Source organism: Capra hircus, chromosome 15, assembly GCF_001704415.2.
Source record: "Capra hircus breed San Clemente chromosome 15, ASM170441v1, whole genome shotgun sequence".
Lineage (NCBI taxonomy): Eukaryota > Metazoa > Chordata > Mammalia > Artiodactyla > Bovidae > Capra > Capra hircus.
The window spans coordinates 39,671,188-39,688,936 of NC_030822.1; the positions used below are offsets into that span (position 1 = coordinate 39,671,188).

The 17,749-nt window shown below is 35.0% G+C and overlaps 1 protein-coding gene across 2 annotated transcripts in view; it reads right to left on the bottom strand.

Annotated features, from left to right (window-relative positions):
* SBF2 (SET binding factor 2) overlaps window positions 1–17,749 on the bottom strand; it is a 495,886-nt gene that overhangs the window by 183,950 nt on the left and 294,187 nt on the right. For both annotated transcript variants that reach the window (XM_018059528.1, XM_018059527.1), the window contains exons 14-16: window positions 14,834–15,038; window positions 12,311–12,420; window positions 10,129–10,278 (exon numbers count right to left, since the gene is read on the bottom strand). In XM_018059528.1, the coding sequence (XP_017915017.1) occupies window positions 10,129–10,278; window positions 12,311–12,420; window positions 14,834–15,038 (465 nt within the window). The remainder of the gene's footprint in view (window positions 1–10,128; window positions 10,279–12,310; window positions 12,421–14,833; window positions 15,039–17,749) is intronic.

Genomic DNA, 17,749 nt, shown 5'->3' on the forward strand with positions numbered 1-17,749 from the left:
TTTGAATCATAGGAGTCCCAGAAGACGACGACAAAAAGAAAGGCCGTGTGAAAATACTTGAGGAGATAATAGTTGAAAACTTCCCTAAAATGGGGAAGGAAAATAGCCACCCAGCTCCAAGAAACCCAGAGAGTCCCAAATAGGATAAACCCAAGGCAAAACACCCCAAGACACATATTAATCAAATTAACGAAGATCAAACACAAAGAATAAATATTAAAAGCAGCAAGGGAAAAACAACAAATACCATAAGGGGATCCCCATAAGGATAACAGCTGATCTTTCAATAGAATTTCTTCAAGCCAGAAGGGAATGGCAGGACATACTTACAGTGATGAAAGAGAAAAACCTACAACCCAGATTACTGTACCCAGCGAGGATCTTATTCAAATATGAGGGAGAAATCAAAAGCTTTACAGACAAGCAAAAGCTCAGATAATTCAGCACCACCAAACCAGCTCTTCAACAAATGCTAAAGGATCTTCTCTAGACAGGAAACACAGAAAAAGTTTATAAACTTGAATCCAAAACAACAAAGTAAATGGCAACGGGATCATACTTATCAATAATTACCTTAAGTGTAAATGGGTTGAATGCCCCAACCAAAAGACAAAGACTGGCTGAATGGATACAAAAAGACCCCTATATATGCTGTCTACAAGAGACCCACCTCAAACCTAGGGACACATATGTACTGAAAGTGAAGGGCTGGAAAAAGATATATCATGCAAATAGAGACCAAAAGAAAGCAGGAGTAGCAATACTCATATCAGATAAAATAGACTTTGAAATAAAGGCCATGAAAAGAGACAAAGAAGGACACTACATAATGATCAAAGGATCAATCCAAGAAGAAGATATAACAATTTTAAATATATATGCACACAACATAGGAGCACCACAATATGTAAGGCAAATGCTAACAAGTATGAAAGGGGAAATTAACTAACACAATAATAGCTGGAGACTTTAATACCCCACTCACACCTATGGATAGATCAAATAAACAGAAAATTAGCAAGGAAATACAAACTTTAAATGATACAATGGACCAGTTAGACCTAATTGACATCTATAGGACATTTCACTCTAAAACAATGAATTTCACCTTTTTCTCAAGTGCACACGGAACCTTCTCCAGGATAGATCACATCCTGGGCCATAAATCTAGCCTTGGCAAGTTCAAAAAAACTGAAATCATCTCAAGCATCTTTTCTGATCACAATGCGGTAAGATTAGATGTCAACTACAGGGAAAAAGCTATTAAAAATACAAACATATGGAGGCTAAACAACACACTTCTGAATAACCAAAAATCACAGAAGAAATCAAAAAAGAAATCAAAATATGCATAGAAACGAATGAAAATGAATACACAACAACACAAAACCTATGGGATTCAGTAAAAGCAGTGCTAAGGGGAAGGTTCATAGCAATACAAGCCTACCTCAAGAAACAGGAGAGAAATCAAATAAAAAACCTAACTCTACACCTAAAGCAACTAGAAAAAGAAAAAATGAAGCACTCCAGGGTTAGTAGAAGGAAAGAAATCATAAAAATCAGGGCAGAAATAAACGCAAAAGAAACAAAGGAGACCATAGCCAAAATCAACAAAGCTAAAAGCTAGTTCTTTGAGAAGATAAATAAAATAGACAAACCCAAGAAACAAAAGGAGAAGAATCAAATCAACAAAATTAGAAATGAAAATGGAGAAATCACAACAGACAACACAGAAATACAAAAGATCATAAGAGACTACTATCAGCAACTATATGCCAATAAAATGGACAACTTGGAAGAAATGGACAAATTCTTAGAAAAGTACAACTTTCCAAAACTGAACCAAGAAGAAACAGAAAGTCTTAACAGACCCATCAGAAGCACAGAATTGAAACTGTAATCAGAAATCTTCCAACAAACAAAAGTCCACAACAAGATGGCTTCACAGCTGAATTCTACCAAAAATTTAGAGAAGAGCTAACACCTATCCTATTCCAACTCTTCCAAAAAACTGCAGAGGATGGTAAACTTCCAAACTCATTCTATGAGGCCACCATCACCCTAATACCAAAACCAGACAAAGATGTCACAAAAAAAGAAAACTACAGAACAATATCACTGATGAACACAGATGCAAAAATCCTTAACAAAATTCTAGCAAACAGAATCCAACAACATATTAAAAAGATCATACATCATGATCAAGTGGGCTTTATCCCAGGGATACAAAATTCTTCAATATTCACAAATCAATCAATGTGATATACCACATTAACAAATTGAAAGATAAAAGCCATATGATTATCTCAATAGATGCAGAGAAAGCCTTTGACAAAATTCAACATCCATTTATGATAAAAACCCTCCAGAAAGCAGGCATAGAAGGAACATACCTAAACATAATAAAAACCATATATGATAAACCCACAGCAAACATCCTCAATGGTGAAAAATTGAAAGCATTTCCCCTAAAGTCAGGAAGAAGACAAGGATGCCCACTCTCACTACTATTATTCAACATAGTTTTGGAAGTTTTAGCCACATCAGTCACAGAAGAAAAAGAAAGGATGGACTCCAGATTGGAAAAGAAGAAGTAAAACTCTCACTATTTGCAGATGACATGATCCTCTACATAGAAAACCCTAGAGACTCCACCAGAAAATTATTAGAGCTTATCGATGAATCTAGTAAAGTTGCAGGATATAAAATTAACACACAGAAATCCCTTGCACTCCTGTACACTAACAATGAGAAAACAGGAAGAGAAATTAAGGAAACAATTCCATTCACCATCGCAACCAAAAGAATAAAATACTTAGGAATATATCTACCTAAAGAAAGAAAAGAGCTATATATAGAAAACTATAAAACACTGATGAAAGAAATCAAAGATGACACAAATAGATGGAGGAATATACCATGTTTATGGATTGGAAGAATCAATAGCGTGAAAATGAGTATACCACCCAAAGCAATCTATAGATTCAATGCACTCCTTATCAAGCTACCAATGGTATTTTTCAGAGAACTAGAACAAATAATTTCACAATTTGCCTCGAATAGCCAAAGCAATCTTGAGAAAGAAGAATGGAACTGGAGGAATCAACTTGCCTGACACTTCAGGCTATACTACAAAGCTACAGTCATCAAGACAGTATGGTACTGGCATAAAGACAGAAAGATAGATCAATGGAACAAAACAGAAAGCCCAGAAATAAATCCATGCACCTATGGACACCTTATCTTTGACAAAGGAGGCAAGAATATACAATGGAGAAAAGACAATCTCTTTAACAAGTGGTGCTGGGAAAACTGGTCAGCCACTTGTAAAAGAATGAAACTAGAACACTTTCTAACACCATACACAAAAATGAACTCAAAATAAAGATCTAAATGTAAGACCAGAAACTATAAAACTCCTAGAGGAAAATATAGGCAAAACACTCTCTGACATAAATCACAGCAGGATTCTCTATGGCCCACCTCCCAGAGTAATGGAAATAAAAGCAAAAATAAACAAATGGGACTAATTAAACTTAAAAGCTTTTGCACAATGAAGGAAACTATAAGCAAGGTGAAAAGACAGCTTTCAGAATGGGAGAAAATAATAGTAAATGAAGCAACTGACAAAGAATCTCAAAAATATACAAGCAACTTCTGCAGCTCAATTCCAGAAAAATAAGCGACCCAGTCAAAAAATGGGCTAAAGAATTAAACAGATATTTCTCCAAAGAAGACATAGAGATGGCTGACAAACACATGAAAAGATGCTCAACATCACTCATTATCAGAGAAACGCAAATCAAAACCACAATGAGGTACCATCTCATGCCAGTCAGAATGGCTGCTATCAAAAAGTCTAGAAACAATAAATTCTGGAGAGGGTGTGGAGAAAAAGGAACCCTCTTACACTGCTGGTAGGAATGCAGACTAGCACAGCCACTATGGAGAACAGTGTGGAGATTCCTTAAAAAACTGGAAATAGAACGGCCAAATGACCCAGCTATCCCACTGCTGGGCATACACACCAAGGAAACCAGAATTGAAAGAGACATGTGTACTCCAATATTCATTACAGCACTGTTTACAACAGCCAGGACATGGAAGCAACCTAGATGTCCATCGGCAGACAAATGGATAAGAAAGCTGTGGTACATATACACAATGGAATATTACTCAGCTATTAAAAAGAATGCATTTGAATCGGTTCTAATGAGGTGGATGAAACTGGAGCCTATTATACAGAATGAAGTAAGTCAGAAAGCAAAACACTATTACAGTATATTAACACATAGATATGGAATTTAGAAAGATGGTAACAATGACCCTATATGAAAGACAGCGAAACAGACACAGATATAAATAAAAGACTTTTGGACTCTGTGGGAGAAGGTGAGGGTGGGATGATTTGGGAGAATGGCATTGAAACATATATATTATTATATGTGAAACAGATTGCCAGTCCAGGCTCGATGCATGAGACAGGGTGCTCAGGGCTGGTGCACTGGGATGACCCTGAGGGATGGGATAAGGAAGGATGTGGGAGGGGGTTCAGGATGGGGAACACATGTATACCCGTGGCAGATTCATGTCAATGTATGACAAACCACCACAATATTGTAAAGTAATTAGCCTACAATTAAAAATTTAAAAAAAACAACAACAAAAAACTCTGCCAACATTTGGTATTGCCAATCTTTCTAATTTTAGCCATACTGGTGGTTATATAGGATTATCTCATCATGCTTTCAATTTGCATTTCTTGGATGACTGACACTGACTAGTTCATGTTTTTATTGACCATTTCCATATCTTACTTTGTGAAGTGCCTGTTTAAGCTGTCCGTTTTCAAAAAATGGCTTGGCTGCTTCTTCTTAAGTTGTAGGAGTTCTTTATATAACCATGACATCAGTTCTTTGTCACATATATATTTTTGAATAATTTTTCCTAGTCTTCAATATTCATTTTCTTAATCCTGTCTTTTGATAAACATATGTTTTAATTTCTATGAAGCATAATTATGTTTTTTTCTTTTTTTGATCATCACTTTTTATGACCTAAGAAACTTTTGCCAGTTATAGAAATTATAAGTGGCAAAAGATTCAATTAATAATTTTTTAAAAAAGGAAACTGTTGCTCATTCCCCAGTCGTGAAACTATTCTATGCTTTCCCCTAAAAACTTTGTGGTTTTCTATTTTATGTTTATGTCTATGCTTTACCTCAATTAATCCTTGTGTCTGATATGAGGTAGAGGTTGAGGTTCACTTTCTTCCATACGGATATTCAGTTTTCCAGCACTATTTGTGAAAAAAACTTTCCTCCCTGACTGGATTACTTTGGTGCCTTTAACAAATTTCCCATAAATTCAAGTCTAATTTCTGGGTGCCCTTTTCTGCTGATCTATTTGACATGTCAGTATTACACTATGTTGATTACTGTGGGTTGATAGTAAGTCTTGAAACCAGGTAGGGTTAAGTCCTCCAACTTGTTCTTATTCAAGATTAATTTGGCCACTCTAAGTCTTCAGCATTTCTGCATAAATTTTGGAATCATCTAGTTAATTTCTAAGAAAAAGTTTGCTGCGATTCTTATTGGAATTGCATTCAGGCTACAGGTTGATTTGTGGAGAACTGACATATTAATGATACTGGGTTTTCCATATTCTTTGATGTTTTACTTTACTGATTATATAATCTAAACTTATCTAGCCCTTTTATTAGTTTCTTATTATCTGCTTACTTTGTATTCAATCCTTTATTTATTTAAATATTTTAATTATTATATATTCAAATTGGATAATTCTAATGTATAAAGCCTCTGAGGTCTTCAGTCTGTTTTTGTATGTTTCTGTTAACACTACTTCACACTGGCTCATTTCTTTGGTATTTGGTCATTTTAAAATTGTGACTTAAGTTTATCAGTGGGAACACTGACTGCCTAAATTGGGGCTGAATTTAATAAATTCTACAAAAGATTTATATTGCTCCTTCTGGAGGCAAGGGTGAGGGGTATGCCACTGAAGAGGGATTATTTCATTCTTCTTCCAATGTCCTACCCTTAGGTAAATAAAGCTCTCAGGTTCAACCAGCTCTCTTACAGAAGAATTAAATGAGCTCATGTATCTGGTTTCCCCAATTGCTAAGTGCTCAGAATTTGGTTTTCCCTACTTATCTTTTTCTTGAGAATAGAGGAGAGGTCTTTTAGAGATTTCCTTTTCTTCTTAGGAAAAACGATATATAAAAATCATGGGTTTTTGCAATTTTCTAAGATCTATTTCTACATTAGTGAGAGGGTCCCTCATACCCTGCAGTTTATTATAAGGCTGGAAATGGAGTACACAACTGGGTTTTAAAGTTATAATCTACCATTAAAAGATCTTAGCTAAGATTTTACACATAAAAATTATATATCTGCTAAAATGAAAAGAGTTAAATCCATATTTTTGAAGAGATATATAGTAATCTCAGTTATAAAAAAACTAAAATAAGATCAGTTATTTGAGATAAGAAAATACATAGGAATAATCTATAATCTCCATAAACCAGTCCTTTAAAAAATCATCTTGGCACTGAAAGAACATGATAAACAAAATAACCCCTTGGCAGTACTCATGTTCCATTTAATTTCCCCTTGAGGACAGAAATTACAGGATAACTTCATGACAAACAAAAATTACTAAAGTTTTTGAATCACTACCTAAAACTTAGTTCATTTAATGTTTCTATTTTAAAACACCAACACAGATGTTTGGCCTCTCTGCCTTGAAACTATGCTTTTGTAAAAAAATGTTCAGAATGTTATGTTAAATCCCCACAAGTACTGTAATAAGAATATAAATATTAATAAATCCCAAGTTGGTAAATAGGTAATTGATTAAAAGTATCACATATGAACTCATTTATAACTGAAAAGAGCCTCTCTATAATAGAACAAAGACAAGATCTAATTTTATGAAATACTGAATTACAAAACATTAAGAGCTCATTAGTGCAGGTGCATTTGGAAGCAGCAACAACAACAAACCCAAGCTTCCCCCCAACAGAATATGATTATTCAAATGAAAAGGAGTATTTTTCTAGCCCAAGGGTACCTGGCTATTCTGTAATCAATTACTAATTGGTTTATGCTAAAATTAAGTTTAGATAAAGCCTTCTAATTTAGTTCTTCAGTTAATTCAGTTCAGTCGTTCAGGCTTGTCTGACTCTTTGCAACCCCATGAACCCAGTTAATTACAGCACATAAAATACAAATGGAAAAAAGCCTCCTAAAATAGTTTTTTCAGTTTTATCAACAGGTATAAGGAACCAGGATATTATCTAACTTTAGGACTTCTGGTAACCTTGATCTCTTAATCAAAGTCTTTTGTTCTCTGTAATGACAGTACAAAAGTAACTGAAACAAAGGAACAGAAGTAGCAAAAGACTTGTGATTTTTATGGCAAATGAATTATATCTTATTCTTCTCATAAAGTTTCAATAATTTCCTTCCTACAAAAATGAGAATCCTTTTCTGTTATAAAAAATCCTTGTTATACGTTTTAGATAATTTAATTATGCTTATGTGTATGTGTGTGTTTCAAGCACAGAAAAGTCTAAATGGAAGTCAAAACTCTCCTAATCTATATATGTCAGAGATAACCATTATTAAGGATTTAGTGTAAATATCCTTCTAGATTTTCACTGGAGAAGGCAATGGCACCCCAGTCCAGTACTCTTTCCTATACATACCTACATACATGTAATTTTAGGTCAAAATAGAATTATATCTACCTTATGTACCCCTGGTGGCTCAGATGGTAAGGAATCTGCCTGCAATGCAAGAGACCTGGGTTCAATCCCTGGGTTGGGAAGATCTCCTGGAGGAGGGCATGGCAACCCACTCCAGTATTCTTGCCTAAGGAATCCCCATGGACAGAGGAGCCTGGCAGGCTACAGGCCATGGAGTCACAAAGAATCAGACATGATGACTAAGCACTACCTTATATATCTTTCTGTGTGCCCACCTGGCAATATGTAACAAGTTTTTTCCTATAGGTACATATTATAGAGCTACCTCTTTTATTTTAGTAGTGGAACAGTATTCCAAAGAAGTGTTCTACCATACTTCCATTAATTTATGTTCAAATGGTAAACATTTAGGATGCTTTCAACTTGTGATATTATAAACTATTATAGCTAGTCTCTTATACTCTAAAATAAGAATTTGTTTCCAGTAGAGATGAATTATCTCCTATCTTGTTAATTTGCTTTAACAAACCACAAAGTGCTTGTTACAAGATTACATTTTTCAAGCGTAACATGTGTACACCTGTGGCGGATTCATGTTGATGTATGGCAAAACCAATACAGTATTATAAAGTAAAATAAAAAAATAAAAAATAAATTAAAAAGGAAGAAAAAAAGATTACATTTTTCATTCCAGCTTTTAAGTTAGAATTTCTGAGAAAGATATTATCTGAAATGCGTTTGAAAAGATAAATACACCCTGCAAAAAATGTAACAGTAGTACCCTAAGACATTAATGTGTATAAATTATAAGGAAGACCTTAGTAGACATTTCTCCAAAGAAGACATACAGATGGCCAAGAGGTACATGAAAAGATGCTCAACATCACTATTAGAAAAATGTAGATCAAAACTACTACCTCACAGAATGGCCATCATAAAAAAATCCACAAATAATACATGGTGGAGAGGATACAAAGAAAAGAGAACCCTCGTGCACTATTAGTAGGAATGTAAATTGATACAGCCACTATAGAGAACAGTATGGGGGTTCCTTAAAAAACTAAAAATTGAACTACCATATAATCCGCCTGCAATGAAGGAGACCCCAGGTCGATTCCTGGGTCAGGAAGCCACCCTGGAGAAGGGACAGGCTACCCACTCTAGTATTCATGGGCTTCCCTGGTGGCTCAGACGGTGAAGAATCTGCCTACAGTGTGGGAGACCTGGGTTTGCTCCCTGGGTTGAAGACCCCCTGGAGGAGGGCATGGCAACTCACTCTTGCCTGGAGAATCCCTATGGACAGAGGAGCCAGGCAGGCTACAGTCCATGGGGTCACAGAGTCAGACACAACTGAGCGACTAAGCACAGCACATAGCACCATATAATCTAGCAATCCCAACATCTGCTGCAGCACTATTTACAATAGGGAGGATATGGAAGCAACCTAAATATCCATCAACAGATGAATAGATAAATAAGATGTGGTACATACAAACAACGGAATATCACTCAGCTATAAAAGAACAAAATTGGGTCATTTGTACAGACAGGATGGACCCAGAGTCAGAGGGAAGTTAAGTCAGAATAAGCAACAAATATTGTATATTAATACATATATGTGGAATCTAGAAAAAATGGTACAGATGAACCTATCTGCAGAGACGAAGATGTGGAGAATGGAAGCGTGGGCATGGAGTGGGGGGCTGGGGCATGGATGAATTGGGAGATGGGGACTGATGTATGTGCACCACCATGTGTAAAACATATAGCTAATGGAAACCTGCTGTTCCTGTTGTATAATGCAGGGGGCTGAGCTTGGTGTTCTGGGATGATTTAGAGGGGTGAGATGGAGGAGGTGGGAAGGAGGGTCAAGAGGGAGGGGATATATATATATAAACAGACAGCTGATTCACTTTGTAGTACAACACTGTAAAGCAACTATAACCCAGGAAAAAAAAATGATACAATTAACACCCATATGCATAGGTTAAAAAATAGATTATGAACTGAATAATTCACTTATCATTTGGATTACCCACCATTCATTTTAACAGTACAACTAAAAACTGGCTGAAAAGGGATGACAAAAATACAGACATTAAGTAATATACAACTGAATGTTTCAAAGATTACTTTTCACTTCAGAAAGCTTACTTATAGAACTAGTAAAATAACCTAGTATTTTTCAAGAAAAAAAAAAGGAAGAATAAAAAAACCTCCTAATATTTATGTTGCGCATACACACGTAGTGTTTCTAACAGAAATGCTACGAATATCAGTTCTTCATATTATCAGATATGGAAGGCTTAAGAACCTGATATACTAGTAATTATTGAACTGCCTAGGGAAAAAAGTATTATTCTCAAATAAGAAGAGAAGTCTGAAAGAACTAAAAGTTACCTGTAGAGTACAGTTCATCATCCTTATTATGTAGTCAAACTGCTGATGATCTAATATTGCCCGGTTCTGCTGAACATGTAAACCCAGCTCATCAGTGAGACACTGTCTTGCTGCCTTTCCTTTAAGGGCTCTCAATGCAGCAGGAAGGGTCTGAGGACATAAGAAGCAGACATGAACAAGAGGTTTCACTGGAAAAAAAGATAACTTTAAATCACGCTAACTCATGCATATTCTGTAAACCATTTAACAGAGCTATTAGAATTAGAAAAGAAGGACAACATGGATTTACAGTGATGTTTTAAATTTAAGGCAGCATGAAAATAAACAGGACTAGTTTATGTGATACATTTAAAAAACATTAAACTTTATTAAAAAAAAAAAACTTATCAAAACTGTGGCCACCAAAATAACTGCTGCTTCAGATTCTGAGTCAAAACCATGGATACTTGACATGTTCTTTCAATAGCTGGCCACATCTCTGTGGCCAGAATAGAAGAAAAAACTAAAATGACAAGAAGCATGGGTGATTTTATTCTTTTATAGTGATTAGCAACTTAATCACTACTCAGTTTTAATTTATGACTGGAAAATTCTGCAATCCCTTCTATTTCAAAAGTATAATTAAGAAGGAAAAAACTCAGAGCAACAAACAGAAATCTCTAGGTTTACATACTAAAACTCTTCCACTTCCTCACCCACAAGAATGCCTCTTCCAGTTCACCTTTAGAGCCTGATTTACTTTACATAAAGTAGTATTAACAATAGGCTTATTTAACTTTGAAAATGTAAAATGAGAACAAAAGAGCAAATAAGAAGGAAGAAAAAAGACTGAGAGTAGGAGGTCCTAATATTGTTACAAGGGGCACAAGAAACAGTGTGAAAGTTGAAAGCAAGAAAGGAAAAGAAAGTCCGTTTAACACTTCAATCATAAGAAAAAATGGATTCCAAAAAACTCAAAATACAGACTGGAGGGTCATTAAGTGGATAAAAACTTTGTTTCACAAGCTTTACTAGCCTCATCTAATAAATGCTCAAAACAATGACAAGTCACTAAGAAAAGGTGACATTAATATGTTTTATTAAAGGCAAGAAAATGTGCTATTAAAGGCATATTTAAATGAAGAGCACAATTTTTATAATTCATTACTTGTTTTAACTATATTTTTTGTAATAAATAAAATTATATTTTAAATGTTTTTAAGTCTCTTGATGAAAGTGAAAGAGGAGAGTGAAAAAGTTGGCTTAAAGCTCAACATTCAGAAAACGAAGATCATGGCATCACTTCATGGCAATTAGATGGGGAAACAGTGCAAACAGTGGCTGATTTTATTTTGGGGGGGTTTAAAAATCACTGCAGATGGTGATTACAGCCATGAAATTAAAAGACGCTTACTCCTTGGAAGGAAAGTTATGACCAACCTAGATAGCATATTAAAAAGCAGAGACATTACTTTGCCAACAAAGGTCTGTCTAGTCAAGGTTATGGTTTTTCCAGTAGTCATGTATGGATGTGAGAGTTGGACTATAAAGAAGCTGAGCACTAAAGAATTGATGCTTTTGAACTGTGGTGTTGGAAAGACTCTTGAGAGTGTCTTGGACTGCACGGAGATCCAAACAGTCCATCCTAAAGGAAATCAGTCCTGAGTGTTCATTAGAAGAACTGATGTTGAAGCTGAAACTCCAATACTTTGGCCACCTGATGCAAAGAAGTGACTCACTGGAAAAGACCCTGATGCTGGGAAAGACAAGGCAGGAGGAGAAGGAGATTACAGAGGATGAGATGGTTGAATGGCATCACCGACTCAATGGAGATGAGTCTGAGTAAACTACAGGAGTTGGTGATGGACACAGTGGCCTGCAGTGCTGCGGTCCATGGGGTCGTGAAGAGCTGGACAGGACTGAGCGACTGAACTGAACTGACTGAAGTTTCTAAATAATATGCCAAAATAGAATTTAATGACCAATGTTTAAAAGTTTCAGGGGGGGAAATGACTATCAATATTTCGGGCTTGGCTAAGATTTTAAATATTAGACACTATTCATTTAAAATGATAAAAACAATGAAAGAATACTTTATAAAGAAAAGGGATGGAAATAGAGGAGAGGTCAGTTGGCAAGCTAAACACAGAAATCTGAAAGGGACATGATGAATGTTTACTTGGGAATGATGGCATTTTATTACCTTTTCAGTCTCCAGTGTTTTATTTTCAAATATGAATGAAATGCAGTTTCTAACAACTTCCAATCTCTGTGCACTGTTGAAAACTGTTGTCACTTTATCCATTATTGAAACTATTAAAGGAATATAACACAAATTAAATTCCTTTGGCAATAATAAAAGCAAGGGGAATATTACTATTTACAGTTTATATGACTCTGTTCACATGACAAACACTTAAGCCTTTATTTCCCCCTTGTTACATGACACTGAAGGTCACTTTGATTACATTTCTACGTTGTGAAGTGACAGGCTAGTCAATAGCTTATTGAGGATAATTTCACAGGATAGATCCTAATACTGTACTTAACTCTTACACAAATTAATTCACGTTGCACAGTAAAATTTTATTAAGCAAAGATAAACATCACTTTTTTTTAACCGTTAGTTGTAAACAAACAGACAAGAAATGTGTCAGGTACAAGATCATGACCAACACAGCTAACGCTCATATATAAGAGGACTGACTACTAACAGGAAAAGAAGCTGATATTTCTAACATATTACCAAAGAAAGACCACATACCACAAAAAACTAGGTTCTAAAAATCTGAGTATAGGTGACCTGAAGAAGCACTGCACACAAACAAAAGTGATCATGGCCGAAGAATTGCTTTATAAATTTGAGAGTGTCTCTTTTCGGTTCTGTGAACTTAGTACCTGTCAACTTTACAAGATTGGATAATTCTAGTGTACTACATAAGCTAAAATTACTTTAAACAAATGTAACTTATTAAAAGAATACTAGAAGATATAAATTAAATCAGTATTCATGAAATAAAATGTATAATTTCACAAAGAACTACACAATATCATTTGTACAAATCAGGTAGTAGCTATAATTCTTAAGCCTTATATTTTATGATTGCTGTTACCTAACAAGAAAAACCATAATACCATACTCTTGGCCTTCCTTTCATTTCATCAATATGAAATTTTACATTCTTAAAACAATTTTTTAAACTTAAAAATTCTGAAATAATTATGAGCTTACAAAGAGTTACAAATTAGTACAGAGAAGATACATGTACTTCACACCCAACTTCCCCAAATGGTGGTATCATACCTAACTATAGTGCTTTCTCAGAATCAGGAAATCAATCTTACTTGGTTTTTACTAGTTCTCTTGAAATCATTTAAAATTATGTAACAGTAATGACCATGATGGTAAAATAGATTATTTCATATGACTTTCTCTGTCTGAAATGTACACTCTTTATTTTGTACTCTGGAACTTCCCACATGTGGAGGTCTGTGGCACAGACAGAAACTGAAATTGATCTATATTTAGAGTAGAAAATGTCTTAGTCTCCAAGTAAGACCACATACTTTAGAGAGCAACATCTTTAACCTATTTTTATAAATTTTTAATTCTAAAATTTCTTTCATAGCATTTTAAAGTTTCTTTAGGATGAACCATTAAAAATTCCACCTTTTTAAATAATGAATCTGTTTACCATCTGGAAATTATTACTTTCCTTTGGAGACTATGACTTAGTTTATTCCCAGGAGAAAGTTCTTCACTTAAGAGTTTGATATATCAGGGATTGGCCAAATCCTCAGCTGCAGCATTCTAATACTAGCTTTCTAACAGCTGTTAACAACTCTGGTTTACGGGTATTCGACTTTTCAGGTCTTCTTTCTTAAGGTTTTGGCTTTCAAATGCTATTTTTAGCAGTTTATCATCACTCTGGCACCTCTGAGGAATAGCTGGAAAGTAATTAACTTCTCAAAATGTGAATGGTTCTTAAAGTGACATAGCAATTCTACACTCATATTAAATGGGTATCATGTAAGATGAAACATTCATACTTTAAAAATTTTAATGCAATGAAAATCCTGATTCTGATCAATTTAAATGAATCAGAAAGTTGGACAGAGGTCCCTGCATTCATCCTTCACTCATTCATTCATCATTCTTTCATCTGTTTGTTCATTCATTCATTTTGGTTTTATAGGCAATCCATGCAGGGACGAATACTGAGTCATATGTATTTCTCTCACTGACTACAATGAGAGATTCCATATGAATATAAAATATTTGATGTTGACTGAAAATGAAGAGATTATACAAAAATAATACTGAGACAAGGCTACAGTTCAAGCAGATAAAAATTTAAAACAACTTCATGTGTGTATTTAAAGAAAGTATTCAACTGAGTTATGAATATTAAACTTACAAAATGAAACCCTTCAAAAAGTAACTACCCTAACACACTGGCTTCTCTATTTTCTTCTCCATGTGAAAGTATGAACAACACTTAAGTATAAGCTGGTAATATGTAGGGAAATTACAGCAAATTAGCATTATTAAGTAAATAATAAGTAATATTCACATTACTATATAATGTCCCTGACCAGGGATCAAAGCTGAGCCCCCTGCATTGGGAGCATGAAGTCTTAGCCACTGGATCACCAGGGAAGTCCCTGTGTCTTATATCTTGATTAAAAGTTTACCTTTAAAACAAACAAATGGATAAATACATACCAACAGGTGGACCTGCAGGCACAACACATTTCTTTTCCACTCTTGAAGCAGGAGGTGCATTCTGATTCTTAGCAAGATTTTCCTGTATTAATTCCTGTACCCTAGTTTCATTAATTTTGGGGAAAGGAAGAATATGAACTCGCAAGTGGGATCCTTCTGTTGGGCGTGGAACTTTCTGAAATGCCATATGAGGGTTTGGATTCTCCTGCAACATTAAACATAGGTAAGATTATTCAAAAGTTAAAATAACAATGGCAGATCGTTGGCCAGAGGGACAGAAACTGAAATCAGACAGACGAGAGATTGTATACACATTCAGATATATGCCATAAAATACAGAGTCCTGGAATACATGAGCTACCAGCAGCATCTGATACAGCTGACTGATCACTCTTTTCCTCTTCAACACACACTTTCTTCACCTGGTTTGTAAATTTCTTGCTACATCTTTGTCTATTTTTTATCTCCCTAATCTCTTAACTATGTGACTACCCCAGGGCTCAGACCACAGGCCTCTTTTCTATTTACATTTACTTCCTTGGTGATAACCTACAGTCTCATATTTTTAACTACAAGAACACCAATGATTCACAAATTTTGGTCTCCAAATAAGTGTCCTCCTGAACTCCATATCTATATATTCAACAATCTGCAAATACTGTTTCCACTTGGATTTAAAATAACATCTTGAATATATGTTCAAAACGAACATTTAGTATTCACCTCCCTCAAAATTGCTATCTGCAGTCTTCCTCACTTCAGTACATGGCATATTTATATCTTCCAATCACTTCAGTGAAAAACTTAAGAGTAATCATTAATGCCGTTCTCTAATACCCCATTATCCATTCCTGTGCAAACCTTTAACTTGTATCTTTAAACTATGTCTATAACCTGACCACTTTTCAACACACCTTGGTTTAAGTCAAAGTTTAAGGCAAACCTTTTACTTGTGTCTTTAAACTATGTCTATAACCTGACCACTTTTCAGCATACCTTGGTTTAAGTCAGCATCTCTTTCATGTTGCTACAGAACAGTCTCCTAACCTGTCTCTCTGTCCTACCCTTGCTCCCACTCTCACTCTATTTTTAACACTGCAGACAGAGTGATCTAGCTAAAGCATGTCAAATTATTATCTACTTGTTCATAATGAGTGGGACAAGATGTTGAACACATATCAAGACTGTATTAGTTAAATTAATTGTGTCAGGTAGTATTTTCATAGACCCTCGGAGTTGGCATGGAGTTTTATCCAGCCACTACTTATGTACAATTATATTTCAAATACTACAGGCAGAGTGGAATCCATACTTTTTACAAAGTTCCATATGAAAGGCTGCTGTACAATCATTCTTAGGCCAACTCTTGCATTTACCATTCGGTGAAACCAGAAAATTTCTTTTTCCTTCTGAACCTGCATTATTTATGTTGTACATTAAGCTCCATATTGCCCTACATATTTTCTGGACAGTTAAAATGGCCAACCAGCATCATCTACCAGAGCTGCTCCCCACAATTCTTTCTGATTATTTGGCCCAGACCCAGATAAAGGAAACGTAGGATCATAGTAGAAGATAAAGGGAGTATATGTCAGTAACAGAGTGGAAATAATACTCCTTTAAGTGTCAGAAAGCCTGGGTTCTAGTTTTTGCTCTACTCATTATGTGATACTGGATAAACAACTTTGCCTAAGTCTATAAAGGCATGCCTTATTTTCTTGCACTTCACTTTACTGAGCTTCATCAGTTCAGTTCAGTCGCTTAGTCGTGTCTGACTCTGCAACCCCATGGACTACAGCACGCCAGGCTTCCCTGTCCATCACCAACTCCCAAAATTTACTCAAGCTCATGTCCATTGAGCCATCCAACCATCTCATCCTCTGTCATCCCCTTCTCCTCCTGTCTTCAATCTTTCCCAGCATCAGGGTCTTTTCAAATAAGTCAGTTCTTTGCATCAGGTGGCCAAAATACTGGAGTTTCAGCTTCAGCAGCTGAGCTTCATAGTTACTACTTTTTCACAAACTGAAGGTTTGTGACAACCCTATGTCAAACAAATCTATTAGCACCATTTTTTCCCAACAGCATTTGTTTACTTTGTGTTTCTGTGTCATGTTTTGGTAATTCTCATAATATTTCAAACTTTTTCATTATTATATTTGTTAAGGTGATCTGTGGTCAGGGATCTTTGCTGTTATTACTGCAAAAAGATTATGACTTACTGAAGGCTCACATGATGGTTAGCATTTATTTTTTTTAACAAAAATAGTATTTTTAAATTAAGGCACATACATTGTTTCTTTTAGATACAAATACTATTGCACACAACAGACTACAGTATAGTGTAAACACAACTTTTATACACACTGGGAAACCAAAAAATTCACATGACTCACTTTATTGTGATACTTGCTTTTCTTCAACTCACAATATTTTCAAGCGTCTATACTTACACTTCTCTTAAAAGATTCCTGAGATGGTGAAATCAGATCAAAAACTTGTTCCTACCAAAGAAGCCCTCATATACACTTTGTATTCCCCCTAATATATAAAGATATATTAGCAAAGACAGAAAAAAATAAGTAAATTCCTAAGCCAAGTCTTCACAATCACTACTATCTAAACTATATGCTGAAGAAACTGTTCTAAAATTACACCAGATTAACACCAATATCACTGGTCTGGAGTTTCTCAAACTGCCCTTTCCAAAAGCAGTATGTTTGTTCTCTGTTCTTTAAACACTATATCTAAGATATTTTATCTTCTCAAAAATTATTAATATACATTTTCTAAAACTCATTGGACAGATAATTCTTTCATGCTGGGGAGGTAATTCATGTGAATTTTGAATTTTGAGTCATTTAAAGTATATTTGTCACTACTTCTGTTTTTATATATACTTATTTTCTTTATAATAAA